At 35.9% G+C, this 21,010-nt stretch overlaps 3 protein-coding genes across 5 annotated transcripts; 1 reads left to right on the top strand and 2 right to left on the bottom strand.

The window, feature by feature from the left end:
• Positions 1-1,742: 1,742 nt before the first annotated feature.
• LOC102614775 (uncharacterized) lies at positions 1,743-8,252 on the bottom strand. Its single transcript, XM_006489100.4, has 13 exons — positions 7,872-8,252; positions 7,364-7,472; positions 6,971-7,057; positions 6,353-6,399; positions 5,792-5,849; positions 5,414-5,527; positions 5,016-5,099; positions 4,233-4,344; positions 3,741-3,829; positions 3,399-3,509; positions 3,071-3,285; positions 2,411-2,609; positions 1,743-1,998 (listed from the first exon to the last, which is right to left on the bottom strand). Exons 2-13 carry the CDS (start codon positions 7,446-7,448, stop codon positions 1,946-1,948), a joined length of 1,254 nt encoding a protein of 417 aa, XP_006489163.1. The 5' UTR covers positions 7,449-7,472; positions 7,872-8,252; the 3' UTR covers positions 1,743-1,945.
• Positions 8,253-11,199: 2,947 nt separating this feature from the next.
• Positions 11,200-16,545, top strand: LOC102615759 (sodium/hydrogen exchanger 1-like). 2 transcript variants are annotated; one of them, XR_008052369.1, is made up of 15 exons: positions 11,200-11,875; positions 11,976-12,094; positions 12,403-12,500; positions 12,690-12,749; positions 12,853-12,899; positions 12,978-13,172; positions 13,259-13,305; positions 13,502-13,568; positions 13,703-13,803; positions 13,930-14,031; positions 14,163-14,301; positions 14,392-14,454; positions 14,824-14,907; positions 15,142-15,720; positions 16,168-16,545. XR_008052369.1 is itself a non-coding variant. In XM_006489104.4 (14 exons), exons 1-14 carry the CDS (start codon positions 11,702-11,704, stop codon positions 15,475-15,477), a joined length of 1,632 nt encoding a protein of 543 aa, XP_006489167.1. In that variant the 5' UTR covers positions 11,200-11,701; the 3' UTR covers positions 15,478-15,795. The 2 variants fall into 2 exon arrangements, 1 of the variants encoding a protein (XP_006489167.1); XM_006489104.4 differs by lacking the exon at positions 16,168-16,545 and having other exon boundaries at positions 15,142-15,795.
• Positions 15,881-19,453, bottom strand: LOC102615081 (vesicle-associated protein 2-2-like). Of its 2 annotated transcripts, XM_006489103.4 has the most exons (10): positions 19,261-19,453; positions 18,907-18,966; positions 18,365-18,435; positions 18,199-18,280; positions 17,951-18,066; positions 17,680-17,862; positions 17,090-17,449; positions 16,759-16,836; positions 16,627-16,675; positions 15,920-16,266 (listed from the first exon to the last, which is right to left on the bottom strand). In XM_006489103.4, the coding sequence occupies exons 2-10, from the start codon at positions 18,953-18,955 to the stop codon at positions 16,244-16,246; spliced, it is 1,011 nt and encodes a 336-aa protein (XP_006489166.1). In that variant the 5' UTR covers positions 18,956-18,966; positions 19,261-19,453; the 3' UTR covers positions 15,920-16,243. The 2 variants fall into 2 exon arrangements, with proteins under 2 accessions (XP_006489164.1, XP_006489166.1); XM_006489101.4 differs by lacking the exon at positions 16,627-16,675 and having other exon boundaries at positions 15,881-16,266; positions 19,261-19,452.
• Positions 19,454-21,010: the final 1,557 nt, after the last annotated feature.

Below are 21,010 nucleotides of genomic sequence, written 5' to 3'. Positions count from 1 at the left end.
GTGGAATCAAAATTGGTTGGTGTGAGATTGTAAGTAGTTCGACACTCTCACTCTTTAAGAGAAGTCAGAGTTCAAGCTCGCTCTCTTATGCAGTTATCATTTTAGCCAATACTTTATTCTTTACGGATCGATTCGGTGCGAGCAAAAATTAATCTGAGTTATGATAGCTCCCACAATTAAAGGCCACTCAAGAACACCTCGTAGTTTAGAAAAAAAAAAAAAAGTGGAATAGGAAATTATATCAGAGAAGCAGATCCTTCGTTGCTTTATTCTTACCCCAACCGAGATATCAAAGTAAATGTGATATGTTGCCGATCAAAGAGAAGCCAACTGACTATTCTCTTATTCCCTCGCGTTAGGGAAAAGGATCTTTCCTTCCTTTTCATGTTATATAACATTATATCAGATTTCAACAAAAGACCAGAAAGAAGAAGGCATCAAGGAAGGTTTTATTTAATAATATTCCAACCGCGAAGGAAGGAAATACTACACCTTTCAAATCTCAATTGATACGGATAGGGAGACGGCGATGCTGCCTAGGAAAAGTGAAGATGGTGGTTCCCGGGCTGGAATCCCCAGCTGTCTTTATGACACAGTGAATTCAGTGGCAAGTGGGTGCGAAATGGTAAGTGTACGTCTCTTTCGTTCTCAAAATATCATCCAGCCCCTGGTACTCAATTGTGAACATGAATACATACCACACGATTGAGATTGAATGGACAATATGCTGGATTCCACTGATCTCCTTTTGCAAACGATTATATTCAATTGCCTAAAATTCAAAGACAAAACAAAAGCTTCAGGTTTTGCGTCAGAAGCTACAAGTTCGGAAGTCTCAACCAATTGCTCTTAATTGTAGCTTAAAGCGACAGAAATTCGGCAAAATAAAAACAAGGGCCAACGGGCTATGGTAAAAAGCAGCAGCGGACCCTATTTACCACTAGCAATGTCGATATGCCATGATTAAGAAAGAACCTAATCTTTTGATCGATATTGCAAGGGCTGTCATCATCATCATCAGATGAGAATAATCGCTTGATCCTATCGTGAGAAAAAATATCTGTCCGAATAAACCTAATGTCCAAGCCTATTGTATGAAGACACATCACGAGAGAGAAGATATTTTCTTTCTGGTGAACTATTTTCTGCTTCATAATAATTTTAAGCACGAGGCATGAGACATTCAATAGAACCTCGAGTACAAAAAGGTAATTGGTTGTCCCTGTCTGTTGCTGTCACACTTTATTATTCCGGTTACCATTCATTTGCATTATTGGCAATTTGCTGGTGGCAACTTAACACCAGGACCCGCCCTCTGGAATCAAAATTCTCGATTTCCTCTTTGAATTGGAGCACCAAGTCCCATTCTCACCAAACATTCAATTGCCACAACAAAATTCCACTTATCTAACTAAACAGCCTTCACCATGTTGTAGTATCTATTGAGTTGTTCACAATATCGCTCTAACAAGGCGTGGGATATGGGAATTATGTTTGCATAAAACAAAAAACTTGAAATGATATGTTTCAATGAGTTAATTTTGCAGAAAAAAAAAAGAGAGCAAAATCAGAAATCTAGAGTTATTATTCTGTATCTTACGTTTTCCATTCTGAATTGGGTGCACCGATAGGGGGAGGGGGAGAACATTTACACAAGATATTTCTCATCTCCTCCTTCCAATTGATCAGGTTTGGGCGCTTCATTTTCTAATTCAGAGATGGAAGATGCAATAACACAACAATTGCAACTGAAAAGATATTTCTTTTATTTCCCATAATTATGAACAGAAGATGTTCAATATGGATGTTGAGTACAAGGCAGTAAACTAGAAAGTCTAGAATGGACATTTGTAATCATTTGCTTTTTCAGTTTCAAAAATTGATCCTAACCTCAAATATTGGGCTAATTACACCTATGCCATGCAAAACTACACTACCATGACTTCTATACAACTGGAACTCTTCCATTTGGCTGCTGCATGGTTCCCAGCAATTTCCCTACAAAACCGAAAACACCCAAATTGACCATTTATATCCCGTCTCCATGGAAGTTCAAACAGGAAATAAAAAGCATAGAAACAAGGGAAAAGTAGAGAGTAGATGCTGTCACATGCAGTATCATTGGGCAAATGTCATTGTCAGTGTTAATGTCACTGTTGTAGGTGGTGTAAAATATGAAGAAACAGATAGTATTGTAACCTGCACCAACTGTTGTAAATACAATGCACAGAATAAAGCTTCCTACTTAACTGGAGCTTCCACCAGCTCATAATTACTTGTAGCACCAAGTTGATTTTTTGTTTTGTTTTGTTTAGCTTACTTTCATCTACTGCTATGAGTTACCAATCCATGGGAAAATGAAGCACTCAGAATTTGGCAAACGCAAACTACAAACAAATGAATAGACTACCTGAGTTGCCCGCAAAAGAATAAGCCTTTGGAAGATATTTACTTGTCAATCCAACAGTAGAAGATTGAGACCTTGGGATGTTATCAGCTTGAAACTGATTTGAGAAGTTAGTGGTTGGCAGGTATCCTCCTGACTTACCTAAGTACATTTCTGAATTTTGTGCAAGAATTTGATCAGGGGTCTGCACTGAAGACTTTAGCTGTTTTTCAAGGAGATACACCACTATAAGTCATTCATTCCACAACAAAAAATTAAAAAGCACTACAACAGGGAGGAAACCTTGACAGTTGGTATACGAGGGAACAAATGAATTAACATAGTGTGGCATTAAAAAAGAGACCTAAAGAACTGAAAAAGTCATCTTGCATTGATTCATTTTGGAAAATACAGTTCTAAGATCTCTGATTGAAGTATAAAAATCAGGCAGTAGGAGCCACTTCTTTCTTTTCTAATGAAAAATAATTAAAAAAAAAATCAGTTATTTCAAAGGAGATGGAAGCACATAATTAGTAAATAAAATATGCAAAGATTGGTGTAGGGCTCAATAATTGTACTTAAAAAGAAGTCGATAATTCTTTTTGAGAATCTAGAAATCACAATATGTGTCAGATTTAAGGTGCGTCCTATTTACTTATAAGACAAAGATTAACACGGGCAAACCTTCTTGTGGAGCAGGTCATTCACTTGTTCTCGTGAAGAGCCCCCATGTGATAAAGCCTCTAATGACATTGTGTTATTGTTTGGTACGTCTGGGATCACCACATCTTTGTCAAGTTCTTTAACTGATGCCCCGTAGAACTGACGGGTAAGAGCAGATTTAAGACGGTTGTTTCTTTGGGAGTAATAAATCTTGGTAGCAAGGGGAGCTGGAACATCTGATTATTTTTTGGGGGGGGGGGGGGGTGGGGGGACAATAATCACTGTCAAACATAGCAGAACCAGAACATCTTGAAATTGACAACTTAAACTGAAATCACTTAAAGATTACCTTGTGTGTGCAAGCAACACTGCTGCACATGGATTTTCTCAGGGTTTTTATGAACATCTAAATCACTAGGCATTACGCTTCCAGGAATTGTTTGTTCTGGAAAATCCGTACCTGAAAACATGCCCATGCATGAGTGTATTCATGCACTCAACCACAGTGTTACAGCAATTATTTTCAAAGAGTAGCCTTCATATAGTGGCATCAACCAGCACATAACTTGAGTGATCGACAGATTATTTACAAATATAGAACACAAAAATGACCATTTTTCCGGCGCATTAGTTGAGAAAACCTTGCTGAAGAAGAGGAAACAAAAGGACAATGAATCGTATCTAGCCTTACAGTTATGTGCATCCTGAGAGCTTAAGGTTTTTGTTACACCAGAAGCCGTTGGTTGATCACCTGGTAAAGGTAAGTGCTCACCTGCTATCCTAAAAGAACCAAAAAGAAAATTTAAGTACAAGCGTTTTTACTGAAACCAATTACAGCTTTTAAAAGCAATTTGTGCAAAAATGATTTTTTCAAAACTAATATTTTGATGACAAAGACCACAACTTGGTTTAGCAGCTTCAGTCACTCAAATTTTGAGCAACTCATTGCAGCAATTAAGTAATGAACCCTGCTTAGGAAGAATCAAGGGGTGATGTACAAACATATTCACCTAAAGTCACAGCCCAGACTACTAGAAAGTGAAACCATTCTAGAGCAATTAAGATATCATTCTCCAGTAAATAGCTTGCAAAAATATAGTCTCTGGCTCTCCATCAATCCCTTTCCAATGACCTCAAAGATACAGTGATAATCATAATTTAAATTCAAAGATATGAGGCATACAGTTTTGAACGTTTTGTTGGAGGAGGCATCACACATGCTGAGTGATCTGTATTCTCAGAACTAACTCCCGAACCATCCATGGCAGAAGCAATATTTACACAAGCAGAATTTCCTAAAAGGAGATGGGAGAAAGCAATAAATGAATAAATCAAGACAAACTCAATAGTGGCAAATTACACATCTTCGCCACTAAATTGTAACATCTTCACAAGAGTGTTGGCCTAAATCCAGAAAAGTGAACAGCAGGAAAAAAGCAATTTAACTCAACTCAAGAAAGCCATTGTCCAAACTATTTGGGCTTCACTGCATGATGTTCTAAGTTAGATAAGAAAATCCAATGTATGAATCCATTAACAATTCAAAGATTATGTTAAAGTCATTTCCTTTCTTTTCACATTTCTGTTCTTGCTTTACAAATCATAAGAGCCAACTCAATTAGGGGATAAGAGGATCATGTTTATTCATAATGCCACCACTCAGCTGACAGTACACCCCAGGCATCACAGGGTATAAGAAAAAGGACATTGCCATTGCACCTCCAACAACCTTCCTCCCCACCTCCCTAATGAACAAATAAATATATAAAAGAAAAACACACACTTCAAAAAAGAAGAAAAATTATCCGAAACTTAAATGACCTGAAATCACATGGTTGTTGTGGAAAGAACATAGACGCAGTATGCTTCATAAAAACAAATAAACAGAAAATTCTTTGATGGACATCGGGTAATGATACATATGGAGCTACAAATAAACAATCTTGAGTGTGAACAAGAAACTTACTCTTTACATCCACTGACACAGAAGAATTATCATCTACATCTAAAGACTCAGACCTTTCTTGATCCGTAACTGGAGTAGCTTGGTCTAAAAGAGGTTAAGAACTATAACATTTGTCAACCAACAATTGAACAAAAATTAACCTGTCAACAAACCAAAGTATAAGATCCTTCCTTATGATACAAAAAGCAAACACATTGTGGAGAAAATTGAAACATAATACATTTAAGAGATTTGAAAACTTTTTGAGTTTCTCCGGGTTATAAGTTAATAACATTTTATGAAGGAAAAAGATTATCTTAATAAGAAGATTTTATGGAGACCACCAAGTGCAGTGCTTAAACTATTTCATAACTCTTAACAATGGAAGACTAATTAGAGGGAAAAGGCAAAAAGGATACTAATATAAGCAGTTAGTAACTTTTTCCTCTCCTTTCTTGGAGGTTTTCTATGCCCTGTACCACCATGAACATCCAAAATATATTCTCCTGTAGCATTTAATGACCTACAAAGCTCTGAAAAATCAGAAAAAAGAAAGAGAAAACATTTCAGTGAAGCAACAGCACCATTTCATTCAAAGACAATAGCTGGGAACGTCCACTATCAAGATTTGCCCACCAATGGGCCAAAACCACACATAGTTCAATACTCTATTAACATTCTTTACATTTTCTTTCTGTTGGCCCACAATGCATCTGCTCTCATCATGGTAAGTCATATGATGAGAATTGTCACAACTGCTTTTAAAGTTAAAAACATAAAAGAAAAGGCCTGCAAACCTGCATGGGCTGCATACTGACTGGCCTTGATTGGCTTCTTACAAGCATTGCAAGATACCTTCACATAATATCAACAATCAGCTAATGAAGTGACAACAATTAAATGTAAAATCAAATAGGCAAACAAGAACACACATAGAATCTAGATTAGTCACATAAATCAAGAAGCTGATGAAGGAATCATAAGATGTCATGATATAATGAATGTTCCCATATAAACTTGAAAGCATCAAATGCAAGAAGAACATTCTAATTCACAGTTGGATCTGCCTCAAACATTTTTCAAACAGATGGAGAATGTTAGTCCGTTTCTTCACTCAAAAGTACATTTTAATCACTGCTCCAAGTGAAGAGGAACAGAGTGTTCCTCAGATATACGCACAAACATTCATTTAGAAACTTATGAAAGAGAAAATGATAGATTTCACATTCTTGAGCAAAAAGGAAAAAAGAAAATAAGAAAATCACATACAGAAAAATTTGTGTAGACTAATATATATGTCATTACATCTAGTGGAGAAATATTAATGAAGCAACATTTTGATCGTTGACAAAACATACCAAATGTAGAGGATCTGCCATAGGCTTCGAGCCAAAGATATGCATATCTGAAAAAGGGGATTATCAAGCAATTAAAAAAAACTGAATGTCGAACAAATTGCAAAGATAAAAAAGAACCACTATCAGAAATCTGAAATGCAGCAGCTGCATTGGCAGCAGAAATACGGACAACGCAAAGTTACTGAAGCAAGAGATCATCACAAGACTTGATCTCTAGATTTCCTACTGCAGGCAAAGCATTGACAGAGTCCAAAGGGCAACTCTCTAAGGCTCCATGTTTGGATAAAATTGTCATGATTTGATTTCTAAAGGATTCTGACCATGATAAGAATCTAAACAAAACCATTAAAATCATGTGCTGATTTCTTCTTCTTCCGCTTTTTAGGAGGAGCAAACTACTTGATAGGATAAACTATGAAAATTCAAAATACAATGTCCCAACTTGCTACTCATGCTAACTGGTCAATATCACCATAACCTCATTTTTTATCTTGTCTTATCTTCATCCTTTTTTTAAATTTTTTTTCTATTGTCCAAAATATAGTCTTGTGTTTTAAAAGAGAATCTTCAACTGAAACAACGGAAGGATAATAACTAGTTCAGATTTGAATAAATCACCTTCTTCATCAAGCAAATTTGCTTCGTCTGCTTCACTTAATTCTCTGTATATGTTTTGAGCAGCTAATTTGTGATAGCTAACTTCATCTGCCAAAAGCAGAGGCAATGGGGTTAAAAAAAAAAAAAAAAAAAAAAGGTAAGACAACCAACGCTGAGTTACCAAGCAAATAAAACAGAACCCTCACTTTAATTTCAATTGCTAGTCTTAGATTTCTTTGACTGGAAATATTTTAACTACATTTATAGGAAACTTGTAGTTGACTAACATATTCTATTTCCAACATAAATAAATGCTTCATTATCTTCTACATTTTAATGCAAGCATCAACTAGTTCGACCACATTTCCTTTTCATTTGTTACGATAAGCCTCACATTGTAGAATCTCATTATACCTGCTCCAATCTGTGAGACGAAACTTCCGGCATCCAAAAGCCTAGCCATTACTGCCAGTCTCCTGCTTCCAGATGAGCATACCATTGAAACAGAAAACTAACTGCCTATCTGTACACAACAGAAAGCAACATCAGCAACCTCATTGCAATACTCAAGCAATATTGTGACAGTATAACAACTTAGCCTCCATTGCTATGAAGTGACTAAAAATCAACTCCTCTCAACGAACTTGTTTGAGTTGAACTACAATGGTAAAAGTCTAAAGAAACAATTCAGACTCAAAAACTTATATAATAATATGCAACGCATTAAATCCTAGATTTAATATGATCAAAATATGACAAAAAAATTGTAATCAAGGTACATTCCACGGTTATAATATGATTTAAGACAAATGCAATTAAAATCGTCTAAAACAAAGAAACTAAGGTAAATATTTGATAAAATATATTAATTAACCGTAGCACTCAGAGTTCAAGCTCGTGAAATTAAATAAAAGAAACTGACCTCAAACTGTACAAAAAGTTGTTACAGCTGTATAATTGTGACGAAACGACAACGAATCGAAGAATCAGAAACGATCTTCGATTTTGAAATGTGAGATGAATGAGACAAGAAGAGAGGGAATGGGGGAAGCGAAAAGTGAAAACCCTATAGAGAAGAACGAGTGTGGCGAAGAACGTGTTTGGCTTTCGGTTTTACGTGAAATTTGGAATTTTTCTTTTTAAATTTTCCCTTTTTTGGTTTGATGAGTTTTTTCTTTCTCCTCTTTCTCTCTCCTCTGGGAGGAGAAGAGAAGAGCTCAGCTGGCAATTTGGCAAAGCTAAAAATGCTTGCGAACCGCTCTTTCTTTTTCCCTCCCCGAGTCCGATTCTGAGCGTTTTGTTTTTGCCGAATATGGTAAAAGGATAAAGGTTGCATTCATATCATATGGGCTTGAAGATATTAATGGGCCATGATTGGACTTTAAAAGACGATTGGGCCATAAATTGAATCCGCCCAAATTCAATCTATTGGATTCTTGGCCCTCGGCTTTTAAGTCAGCGGTGCAGACTTGCAGACTGGAGAGTGAGCACCAGGTCCGTAGATGATATTAAGTGAGAACTCCATAAATCAAAATTAATAAAATAACATTTAAAATGACTCCACCATTAGAGTTTGGTGGGGATTTGATCGATGGTTAATTACCATGTAATTTTATTTGGTTGGACACTTAAATTCGAATCTTGAGAAAGTAAAGAGGTTAAAAAATTAATTTAGGTTTTACATCTTCTTTCTATATTTTAAAAATACATGTATAATGAAAAAAATATTGAAAATGAATCGACCATCAAAAGAATTATAATTACATACCTCATCGAAATGTTCAAGGGATTTGCCTCTCCACGCAAGTACCGCACGAATGTGACCAATACCATAGACAAGTAGCTGTTGGCGAAGATTAAGATAGTGGGATCAATTTCATCAAACACTTAGGAAAAAGAAAAAACATCAACATTAACTTTTGGACCCCATTTGCTTCAAAATTAATGCAACCAAGCGTGAGAAACTCGTTGTTAAAGAGAGACTAATTGATCACTTAAACATAAACACTCACACGCACAATTAGCGGACAAGATCATGGTAATGCATTGCCCACGCGGGTGTGATTAGCGGACACAATTTAGTGTGAAAGAATTGGTATGTTTAGTAAACGAAGTGGCAATTTTACGGGAGGGTGGTTGGGTGTGTGGTGTGGTGGACCAAACGAGTCATGATAAAATCTGCCACAAACCGAAACTAAAAGAAGTTGCAGAGCAGTGTCGGTGGATTGGGATGATAGATGATTATGGCTTGTTGGGCATAATGCGAACAACCGAGTGTGCTCATTTTTAAAAGGGCAAAGGCCAAAGCGAGCAGCATCCCGTACGATTTTGGTCTGCTTCAGCAATTAGCACTTAAAATAGAGGCCAGAAGGGTCGAGTTTTGTGGAGAGTGTTATGAATTATGATCGTGCGCACAAATGTATAACACGTCGGCCATTGAGAGTGGGATCTCTTTTTTTTTTTTTTTCCAAATTTTTTTTATAAAGGGATCTCATTTTGTATGGTGGTGGGTCTCTTGTCAATGAGTATGCATGGGGTATAGTATTCAATAATACAACATTTCACTCAGCTGCTGATGTATTTAGGATTGTTACTTAAAAGAAATTGTGTGTGTGTGTTTGTTTGCCCTTTTTTTTTAGTGGTGTTTAATGTACATGTACAAAATAGTGGATTTTGATTCAAAAATAATTAAGAATGATATATAAAGTAAATCTAAACTATTTACATTGATATCAAGATTTCAAATGTTCAACTTATCTTCCTAGATAATTATCAAGATAAATCATTCAATAATTTGGCGATAAATTATTTTTCTTCCTACATTGTTTGTAAAGGGTTTAAGTCTCGTGCATATTATGCAAGAAATAGAGTAGATTCTAGATTATATAAAAAGAATAGTTTTTTTTTTCTTTTTGGGGGAAAATATCAGTCCCAAAAAGTAAAACATAATAGGGAAAAAAATTTACATAACATATATATTAATTATGAGTAATGATACAGTCATAAACTCTTGTACAAATTTATTTTGTATAAACTGACGTGGCATTAATTCATTAGTTGAATGAAAATATAAATTAATAAAAACAAATCATGTGGGCCAAGTGATATTTAATTCAACCAATCTTATCATACCACATCAGTTTGTACAAAATAAGTTTGTACAAGAGTTTGTGGCTGTATCATTATATATAAAGTTTGAAAATAGCATGAGATTTGATTGATTATTTTTCGAGAATATACATCCTCTTTAACTGCAATATTGAGAAGAAATGAGAGAACTAATGCAAAATTAGTACAAAAATGTATGTAAATTCCAAATTAAGCAATTACCCTCTTTTTTTTTTTGGGGGGGAAAAAAAGGAGAGAGATGACTGAATTGAATTTACACCCGTGTCGTGTAGCCGCAACCCGCTACCGTACACGTGACGATAAGTACGTGTACAGATACTGATACAAAGACAGATGATCAAAAGGGGTGGCGGCGTGGCGCTAGAAGAGCACATGGGCCATGGCCAATTGGCCATCACGCGAGAGTTGAAGTTTTTGCCAATTTTTTTTAAATTTTGTTTAATCCAACAAACAATCATGTGTATTTACTGGCACTCTGTCGGGCCTCTTGCATCCACCGTTCTGTTGCACTCCCCCAAACGTGTTTATTTTTTGGCTAAAATTATTTTTCCAAAATTTAAAAGTGTGAATGTGAATGTGATATGCAATTAGAGCCATTATTTTTTTTTTTGGCAGAAGGAAAAAAAAAAAGAATTATAAGCACAACTTTTTTTAAGACTTATTCAACCTAATAATTATGTATTTACCATAGTTAATCGAAACATCCCAAAAGCATTGATTTAGACAAATCCAAGAGAAGGCGAAGAAGGGGAAAAAAACAAAAAACACGCACGCATACACATTTCCGTTGCTTAGAATCCGTAGACGACAAAATGATACGTGTGGGCCTCCCTTATTGGTCTTTTTGTTGTTCTATATTTCCCTCCGTTAATTTCCAAATATTTTAAACCAAAGTTATAATCCCATACGACCAGGACTATACATGTTACAGTAAAACCGCAACAAAAGCAATACGGACAAATTATGCTGCGGCGTATCGGCATCCCGAATATTATAAACGGCTATTATTGATAGGCAATTTCCTTTCTTAAATTGCATTGTTGGGAATTTGTCGAGCACAGTTAAGAAGCACGTACGAGAGTCAAATCTTGGAAAGCGAATAAAGTTAGGGAGGGATTTTGATTGCGGCATCTTTTTCCAAAGCTGTATAAGTAAAGCTTTGTTTCGCAGCCTCTCACTCGCCAATTGGACACCACCTCCTCTCCTTCTCTCTTGTCTGAACTTTCCTGTCCATTTCGCCTCTCTCCTTTTCTTACAGTCACAGTAGTACATTCTCTTCCTTTGAAAATATCTGCTTCTCTTACACACACACACACACACACGCATATATGTCGGTCAAATAAAACCTCAAGCGCGTCTTTTCTTGTTGAAAGTTGAAACACTACCCTGAAACTAGAAAAAAACAAACAATTTGCTCTCGACATCGTTCATATTTGGATCTAACCACTCAACTCGATTACTGTCGCTGTTGTGGAGTCAGCTCTCGCAATATTCAGTGGAAACTCTAACCGAGAGGAAATGAGCTTGATTTTTGCATAATATGTAAAACTTTAAGAGAAAGCTGACCGTCGGTCTTCCGTTTTTAGTATTTATTTATTTTGGTTCGTCGATCGAGTTTGCTCGATGGCGATAGAGTTAAGTAACTTGATGGAGAGATCATTGTCAATGCTGTCGTCCGATCATAAATCGGTGGTGTCGATGAACTTATTCGTCGCGCTTCTGTGCGCTTGTATTGTGATCGGTCATTTGCTTGAAGAAAATCGCTGGATGAATGAGTCTATTACGGCGTTAATCATTGTGAGTTGTCTTCTCCATTGTTTCATTATTTCAGTTAATGACCAAAAAAAAAAAAAGTAGTGAAATTGAAATTTGAATTTGTGTGAGTTTATGATGGCAGGGCTTGTGTACTGGAATTGTGATTTTGCTTACAACTAACGGAACGAGCTCGCATGTTTTGATGTTCAGTGAAGATTTGTTCTTCATATATCTCCTTCCACCGATTATTTTTAATGCAGGGTGAGTTTCAACTTGGTTATATATTTTCACTTAATTACAAGCTTTAATATTTTTTTATTTTTTGGGATTTAAGACAGCCATATTGATAATTGTTTATGGTCATTTTATTAATTTTCTAATATATTTTGTAATTAACGTAAATGTTGTATGCTATCTTATCTGTTTATTTACTGATCAAATCATGAAGTAGTCTATCTCATTTTATAACATGAACAAATCAGTAGAAAATAACCAAAAGTTGAATTTTTTTTTAATTGGTCGGGTACACAGACTGTTAAGAATGATCCCTTCTTTTTCTTGCACACCAGGTTCCAGGTGAAGAAGAAGCAATTTTTCCGCAACTTTATGACCATTATGCTGTTTGGGGCAGTTGGTACTCTTATATCCTTTGTCATCATATCAGCCGGTATGATTGAAAACTCCGATGTGCTTATTCTCAGTGTGATGTGCATAACCAAAACAAAAGCCAGTTTATTGGAATCATATAATTAGAAATGCAGCCATATATAAATATTCGCTGCTTACAGTCCTATGCATATGCTGGTTATCCTGTCTGTTAATGAATCTTCTCATTTTTTCTTTTATTTTGTCACAGGTGCTGTACATTTTTTCAAGCAAATGAACATTGGTACTCTCAAGATTGGAGATTATCTTGGTACGCTCACTTTCAATATTCTCTCTCTCTTTCTTTCTCTCTTATATGTCTATTATTTGCATAACCTTTTCTTGTTTACTCAATCTTATTCACATGATTGCAGCAATCGGAGCAATCTTTGCTGCAACGGATTCTGTGTGCACCTTGCAGGTATAAATGTCCGATAACACCTTTTCATGTAATTAAACTGAACAAAAATTCTAATTTCAGTCGTATTCGTTGGTGCAGGTGCTTAATCAGGATGAGACGCCTTTATTATACAGTCTGGTTTTTGGGGAAGGTGTGGTGAATGATGCCACATCTGTGGTTCTTTTCAATGCAATCCAGAGCTTTGACCTCTCTCACATCAACTTGAGCATAGCTTTAAAATTCGTCGGAAGTTTTTTCTATTTGTTCATTGCAAGCACTATGCTGGGAGTTATAGTAAGTCTCTATGCCCTCCCCTTCCCATCTGTTTGCTTCAGACTTTATATGTATAATTACATTATCTTTTTCTTCATCTCCTGCAGGCTGGACTGCTTAGTGCATTCATTATCAAAAAACTTTACATGGGCAGGTTCGATTTTAAGTGTAACAGTGATTATTTTATTGAATGCATTATGTCTTTGGTTTAGAAAATTGAGGTTGCCAGAATGAATGTAATATCATAGGACAGATGCATTTCATATCATATTTGGTGGTGAAAAATTAGCATTTCATGAATGAACCTAATTATGTTGTCTTCATACCTTTTATATTCTGCCAAATTCCAGGCACTCTACTGATCGTGAGGTTGCTCTTATGATACTCATGGCTTACCTTTCATATATGCTGGCCGAAGTAAGATATCTAACAACCAGGCAAATAGCAGTGCTTCTCATTGACCCTTTCTTGCCTTTCTGGTTCTAATTATTATTTGCAGCTTGCAGATATAAGCTATTCTGATATGTGGTCGAAATTAATTTCATCTGCAGCTATTTTATTTGAGTGGCATTCTCACCGTGTTCTTTTGTGGGATTGTAATGTCTCATTACACTTGGCACAATGTGACTGAAAGTTCAAGGGTAACAACCAAGTACGTAAAAATCTCCAGAAATGTTGTGAACTGGAATGCAAAGCTTAAATATTGTTTTCTTCTAAGAGAATCCAAGGCTAAGGTGCCATTTACTGACGTGTTGTTACTTTTCTAAAACTGTTGTAGGCATGCGTTTGCCACTTTGTCGTTTGTCGCCGAGATCTTTATCTTCCTTTACGTGGGCATGGATGCCTTGGACATTGAAAAGTGGAGGGTTGTAAGAGATAGGTGGGTAAGATTTATACATAAAAGAAGCTTCATTGCCACAATGTGTTTTAAGATTAGATAATTTACAATGTTACATTTTGTCTTTAATTGAATCTGTCCAATAATTGGTTTTCTTCCTTCTTACTTCTCAGCCCTGGAAAATCGGTTGGGGTGAGCGCAATACTGTTGGGACTGGTTCTTCTTGGAAGAGCAGCCTTTGTTTTGCCTCTGTCCTTTTTATCTAACTTGACCAAGAAATCTTCGCATGAGAAAATTGGCTTAAAGCAACAAGTATGAGTTTTAATCTATTTTCATTTGAGTGTTCCACTACCCGTAAACTAAATCATGTATTTAATGGCTTTATGGCTTTCTGCTTTACAGCTTACCATCTGGTGGGCTGGGCTTATGCGTGGTGCTGTATCTATGGCACTTGCTTATAAGCAGGTACGATGCTAAACATAGTCCTACACCATTGGCTCATCCACATTAAAATTTATTCTTCCCCAGTATAGCCTTGAACCCATAAACTAGTTTGATTTTTTTCTTTCGCCTATGCAATCTCCTCGTATGTAAGCTACCAAATATTTGAATAAACCCAGTGGTGATTGGCCAAATAAAATTAGTAGACTTTGCTGTTACAGATTTGATATTGAGCTAAGAAACCTTGTAGACTCCTGCACAGTTTGGGATGACTGACATGGAAGTGTAGAAGTTTTCGGTGTGATGATTTAAAATCATATTGTTATGTAGCAAATTTGCAACACGCGGACTTAATGATAACCTTTTTTTTTTTTTCCCTTTCTTTGGTTGCAGTTTACCAGTTCAGGCCATACCAAGTTGCATGGGAACGCCATCATGATCACCAGTACAATCACTGTGGTTCTCTTTAGCACAGTTGTAAGTCACCATCACATCCTATAAGACCAGTAGGCAAAGGTAGCCAGCAGTGCAGCCCTACTGCCTTTCTCAAAGTGGCTGGCTTTGAGATATGGTGAATTGGTCTGAATCAGATGGTTAATCATGACATCACACTTTAGAAAACAATTTTATGCTTTCTAATCAGATGGTTTATCAGTGTGGAAATTTTGTCACAATTTTTTCACCTTCTTTTCTGTTGTTGGATCTATGCAGGTATTTGGGTTGATGACTCAACCACTAGTGAGGATCTTGCTTCCTTCATCGAAAAACCTATCGAGAATGCTTTCTGACGAATCTTCTACTCCTAAATCATTCATAGTTCCACTTCTTGGCAATGGTCAAGGTTCAGAGGCTGACCTAAAAACCCCAAATGTGACCCGTCCAACTAGCTTACGGATGCTCTTAGCCACCCCTTCGCACACTGTTCACCATTATTGGAGAAAATTCGATGATGCCTTCATGAGACCAGTATTTGGTGGCCGGGGTTTTGTACCTGTTGTTCCTGGCTCACCCCTTGAACAAAGTGTTCATCAATGGCAGCAAGAATGAATTCAAAGCAGAGTCACTAATTTATTACTCGAGTTAGTTCTTTGGAGTGAGATTGGCTTTCAGTGTGCCATTTGTTAATAGTATAGGGATTTCAAGATGGAGTTGTGACAGCATTTTTTAGTCCATGTGGACTGCTGGTATTTGATTTTGATTGCAGAGAGTGAGGTGGTTATCAGTTTTGGTGTTTATATTGCTTGCCGAGATTGTATTCCCGGATTCTGACGGTGCACAGCTTTGTAACCTGTAAGTTTTCTAAAAGCTTGAGTGATTGTAAAACAATAGTAAATGATCTTTGATTTATTCAATGTTATTCTGTAATGACTAAGTGGCATAACCATAATTATACTAATAATCAAAAGATCTCAATTCTCAAGCATGCTCATGGATAGAAGTCGTAGCAGTCTGTATCAAGAGTCTTGTGCAAGAAACTGGCTTCTCAGTATAGTTCATACCAACACTTGCTACTTTCTCTTCTTTATTATTGTGATCGTTTCTCTTTACACGCACAATCTTACAGGATTTACTCATAATAAACTGCAAACAATGAAGGCACATTTTTCGAGTTGGTTGTTATACGAATGTAATGAACAGATAAGACTGACCATCCTAATTGATCATAATTCTCGGAACACTAATTCATTCTCTGAGTCCATTTCACAACAAAGATAATCTATTCTGTGGATGGCTCAGGTATCCTACTACCAAACCTATGAGAGCAACCATGCAAACAAACAGGAGGGGGAAGCCAACCTGAACTCTTCTCAGGTTACTTTTCCTCCTTAAGACCTCCTGCAAAGAGGAAGAGCCGATGTCAGAAGTAAAGCAGGAGGATAATTATTAGTTAAAACTTTAAATGAAACTAGCTAGTCCCCAAAGTTCTCTCAGGATTGTTTCTGGACTTACTAACTCCACCAAATAAAACCAAGGAAAAATCCAACAGGAGATTCATGTATGAGATTCAAGCTCACACTGCAGCCCTTCTGAACCAGCAGCGTTTTGATGTGAGATAGTTTTAAATGTGTTTCATAATTATGTACAAGTATGAATAAGATGGCTGAAAGATATAGATGACTAGATGCATTAATGATTGCAATTAGTTTCATGAATTTGTTTTATCTATTCTGGCTGTAAGCTGACCACAGTTCTTACCAGTTCTTGTTCGGCTGCCAAATGGCAGTGTAGTGATAGCAGGAGCCATCTACAAGATTTTTTAACTTTTAAAAAATGTGTCCACAAAAGACAATCATAATGACATGAAAGAATGTAGTTAAAAAAACTCACTAATTCATGCTTAAGCATATCCTTTTCTCGAGTTGCCAATTTCCTCGCTTCCATCAGCTTCCTAATGGTATGTTCAGCCTGAAGTGTATTGCACGCACTTTCGTTAATTTCTTCTTCAGAACTTTAAGAAGAGAAACTACTGTTATGAACACTTTTGAGATAACTAAATTGAAGATGATTTAAAGAAAATATGATAATGTTTTCAGCAGATCCTCCTAAAGATCATTAATGTGCCCAAATCACTTCCCTTAAAAAGATGGATGGCAAACAAGTGAACTGAAACTTCCAGTACACACACTACAATGTTAAACCTAAGATAGAAGAAATGGACCTCTCTTAGCTGTGAATCCATAACATTTAGCTTTAACTTCAACTCCTCAAAATCCTTGGCCAACTTCAATTCCAATATATCCTTTGCTGGTTTCAATTCGCTCGCATCCTCTGCAGGCCTTGACTGTTCATCCTCAGCTGCACTTATTAGCTCATCTATATCCTTAGAGCTTTCAAACGTCTGCACATCCTTGGCTTCTCTTAACTTATTTGTGACATTAGTAGTTCCGAACATCTGTACATCCTTAGCCGCTCTTGACTCATCTCTTTCCTTGGCATTTTCAAGCCACTGCAGATCCTTAGTTTCTGTTAACTCATCTGCGAACTTAGCAGTTTCGAACACCTCCGCATTTGCAGCTACCTGGCATGTAACAAAGAAAAATAGATAAATTAGAAGGCCCTTAATACTATTATCAGCATATGTCCAACTGTTAACATTTTCTGTAACAGTTCGACGCGTGTATAAAATCTTGGTTCAATCAAGCATTTACTCAAAATTTAATTTGCAACAGCATTTCATGTCTTAAATTTGAAACAGAGGCTCTATCAGCAGGGTATCCTACACAAAAGAACTTAACAAATATCCCTTACCCCATCGCCTGGAGGTATGTTTTCAACTCCACTGAGTGCTCTATCTTTTTGCAATGATGTCTCAGGGGATGAATCTTGCTTTAACTCTCCATTTCTTGGCAGCAAAACTGGGGACTGGGGTGGGCTCATTAGAATCACTCGCAGCTTCTTTTCTTCAACATACTTACCGGAATCTTTTGCAAACTGCAAAATGACTAAAAGTAAAACACAATACTTAAAAAAAAAAAAAGGTGACAGAACCAAAGAAAAATGGCCATAGCCATTATTCTACCATATCGGAAGTAATGTCCTCGTCAGAAGTCCCGAATGGAACCACTATGCCTTGAATCAGAAACTTATCTTTGCACTGCAAATCTGGTGGAGCTACATGCTGAGCTTGCATAGTAACTGCTTCAGCCAAAAGTGAAATGTTGAAAAATTGGTCACAGATACCAACAATGAGAGACATTAGGTGGCAAACACATTCAAGCAATGTAAGATGACAACAAAGAAGACAGAGAGAAGACACACGGTTTATACCTGTAAAATCAGATATTGCTTTTGGCTTGATAATACTTACATTGGGTCTTACACAATATTTCTTTGGAGATGTAGTTTTTACCTGTCAACATCTATGTTATCAACCCAAAAGATCAAACTGGAACAACAAAATATGCTGAATAATTTAAGCAACAGATGGTCACACCTTGAAAGCAACACACTGATCAGATTTGTTGCCAAGTTGAATTACACATGTACTTTGTTTCTTCACCTCAACTAATAAAGCGAGAGAAAGAGCATGTCAGTCTTGGCAATACAACAATTCACAGAAACAGATCAGAAGTTACATAAGAACACGCAAATTTAAAACACCCCAAAATTCGCTTAAATGGTGAAATTTTCTCCTCTCCTCCAAAAATTTGTAGCAACATTACTCAGCCATGCATTGTAAATACACATCGTTCACTTCTTTGCATACAATTTATGTGATTTGGAAATAAGTTTGTAAAGAATCAAATTTAAACTAGAAGCTAAAGCCTATCTGTCCCTTCAAGTAACCAACCCCATAGTTCCATGCAAGCAATCGTATTCTTTTCAAAATAACCCTTTACGACCACTTGAAAGATAGATAACAGTGATTACCATAAATACAAAACTGAGCATCATAATCTTTAAATTTAAAAAGGGGGGGGGGGGGGGGGGGGGGCGCGGGAGAGAATGGGGGAATACGAAATTTTGTATACTTACATGTAAACTTGAGTTCCAATGGTTGGATGTCTAGTAGCTCTTCAGCCATGTTTCAATCTACTGCACAAAAATTAACGCAAAAGAGAAAAAGGAAGAAGAGGGATCAATATTCTCAAAAACTGCAAATACAAAGCACCGAGAAGTAACTATATCTAAGCACACGCGACTCCTTATTTTGCAGACCCAACTAATCTAAACTCCACCAACAACAAAATTACTCGTGCGTAACTAACAAGATCAAGTTAGTCGCTGCATGCACCCATCAATTTCAAATTTTGTGTAGAAACAAGTAGAGTAAATGAAATTAAGAAAGATGCTCTCAAGACTGTAGTGTACACAGAGAAGCATACTTACATTTGTCAAAATGCAGTCCAACAATTCGAGGCACAGAGGAGTCAAGCCTGTCGGCAATGGCAAAGATGGAGATATTTGTTAAGGTTTGGTGATCTGAATCAGAAACAGAAACAGAAACACTACTGTTTGAATTTGAATAACGTAAGCAAGAAATGGGCATTGGTGGTGTTGACGGTAGTGGCTGTCATTCTCTGGGCAGGTGTTTGTTGTACCCGCTGCTTTTTCTCTCTCCGTCTCTGTCTCACGTGCGTCGTTTTATTTGCATGGCGTTGCGTTTTAGTTGCGGCTTTTTCGTAACGCCGGCTCGGCTTCAAGAAACCCAAATTCATTTTTCTACTTTGCCGACACGTTATTATATTTATATTTTGGTTCGGTCCTAATTTCTAATTTTAATAGATTTAGCACAAAATCTAGCAAAGAATGCGTCACACGTGAAAATAATAAATTATCATATTGCTTGTGTTATATGCTTAATAGTTAATCATATGATAAAAAAAATGTGTTTAAAAAGAATATGTTATATGTATCATAGTTAAATTTTTAAAAATCTTATGAAAAGATACTAATCAGATTGAAAAAAAATTAAAAGAGAACTATTAAAACTAAATAAAATTGAGTTTGATCATAAAAAATATTATATTATAAATATTTTATTACACATTCTTTTATCATTATTATTAGGGTTTGGCTATATTAGAGCCGCTCTATAGTAAAACACTATTATTTAATTATATGATTAAATTTATAACATATTTTTTATTATTTATTATTTTACATGTATAGCTGTGATTCGTGCTCTGCGTTAAAACCACTCTAACATAACCATGACCTTATTATTATCATTTTCCGTCGCACTTTCTATTTGTTAGTTTATCAAATTGCTTTACTTGAAATTCTGAGAGAGAGCTTTAAATAAAGCAAAGGCTTGGCTCAGCCGATTCATGAGTTTGGTGGGCTGAGGCCGAATGTTTGTTATCCACCACCACCACATAACTTTTGAAATTGAAAAAATTTAAACGTACCACCAAATTTTTTTTTAAAACAATAATACTCACCGAAAGTTGATGGATTAAACTTTAAAGTCACTTTCGTTGTTCCTTTTCTCAACATTTTTATTGTCTTAAAAAAATAAAATAACACAAGAAAAAAATCTATTAATATGCTATTTTTGGGGTTTATTTTCTGATTGTGTGTGTGTATATATATATATCTTAAGAAAAAAAGGTTTTTTTTTTCTTGTTGAATTTCTTCTCCTTTTCTCTTAGTTGAAACTTAATGGTACTAGTGAAATCATTTTGACAATAAATTTAAGATCCAATCAAATTCAGAAAAATAGAGAGAAAAGAGATCGAAAAATTACAAAATAAGTTGTGATTGCAGTCATTTAAAAGTATCAAAGTATAGTATTTTATAGTTTGGACATCATTAATTTATTCGATTTTATTGATTTTCAAATCATCTCACACGGTACAAGTTGTGAGGTATACTCACTAAGGTATAAAATAAAATAAGTTGTTAAACTGTTGACTGAAAATCTTGACTTAATTTTTTATTCATTGGGTGTATTTAAATTAACAGTAGATAAATAATGCCTTAAATGATATTGATTCATTTCACATCTACACTGTTAGATTAAACAAATTCAACGAATAAAAAATTGGTTCGAGAATTTTAGTGAAAAGTTTTAAGTCAAGACGATCCAACCCATGTTTAAAAATATAATTTTAGCAACATAGTTTTGAACGAAGTT

The sequence above is a fragment of the Citrus sinensis genome, chromosome 1, assembly GCF_022201045.2.
Source record: "Citrus sinensis cultivar Valencia sweet orange chromosome 1, DVS_A1.0, whole genome shotgun sequence".
In the NCBI taxonomy this organism is placed as follows: Eukaryota; Viridiplantae; Streptophyta; class Magnoliopsida; order Sapindales; family Rutaceae; genus Citrus; species Citrus sinensis.
Note: the sequence above shows the minus strand (reverse complement) of the source record. Positions and strands in the feature narration are given on the sequence as shown.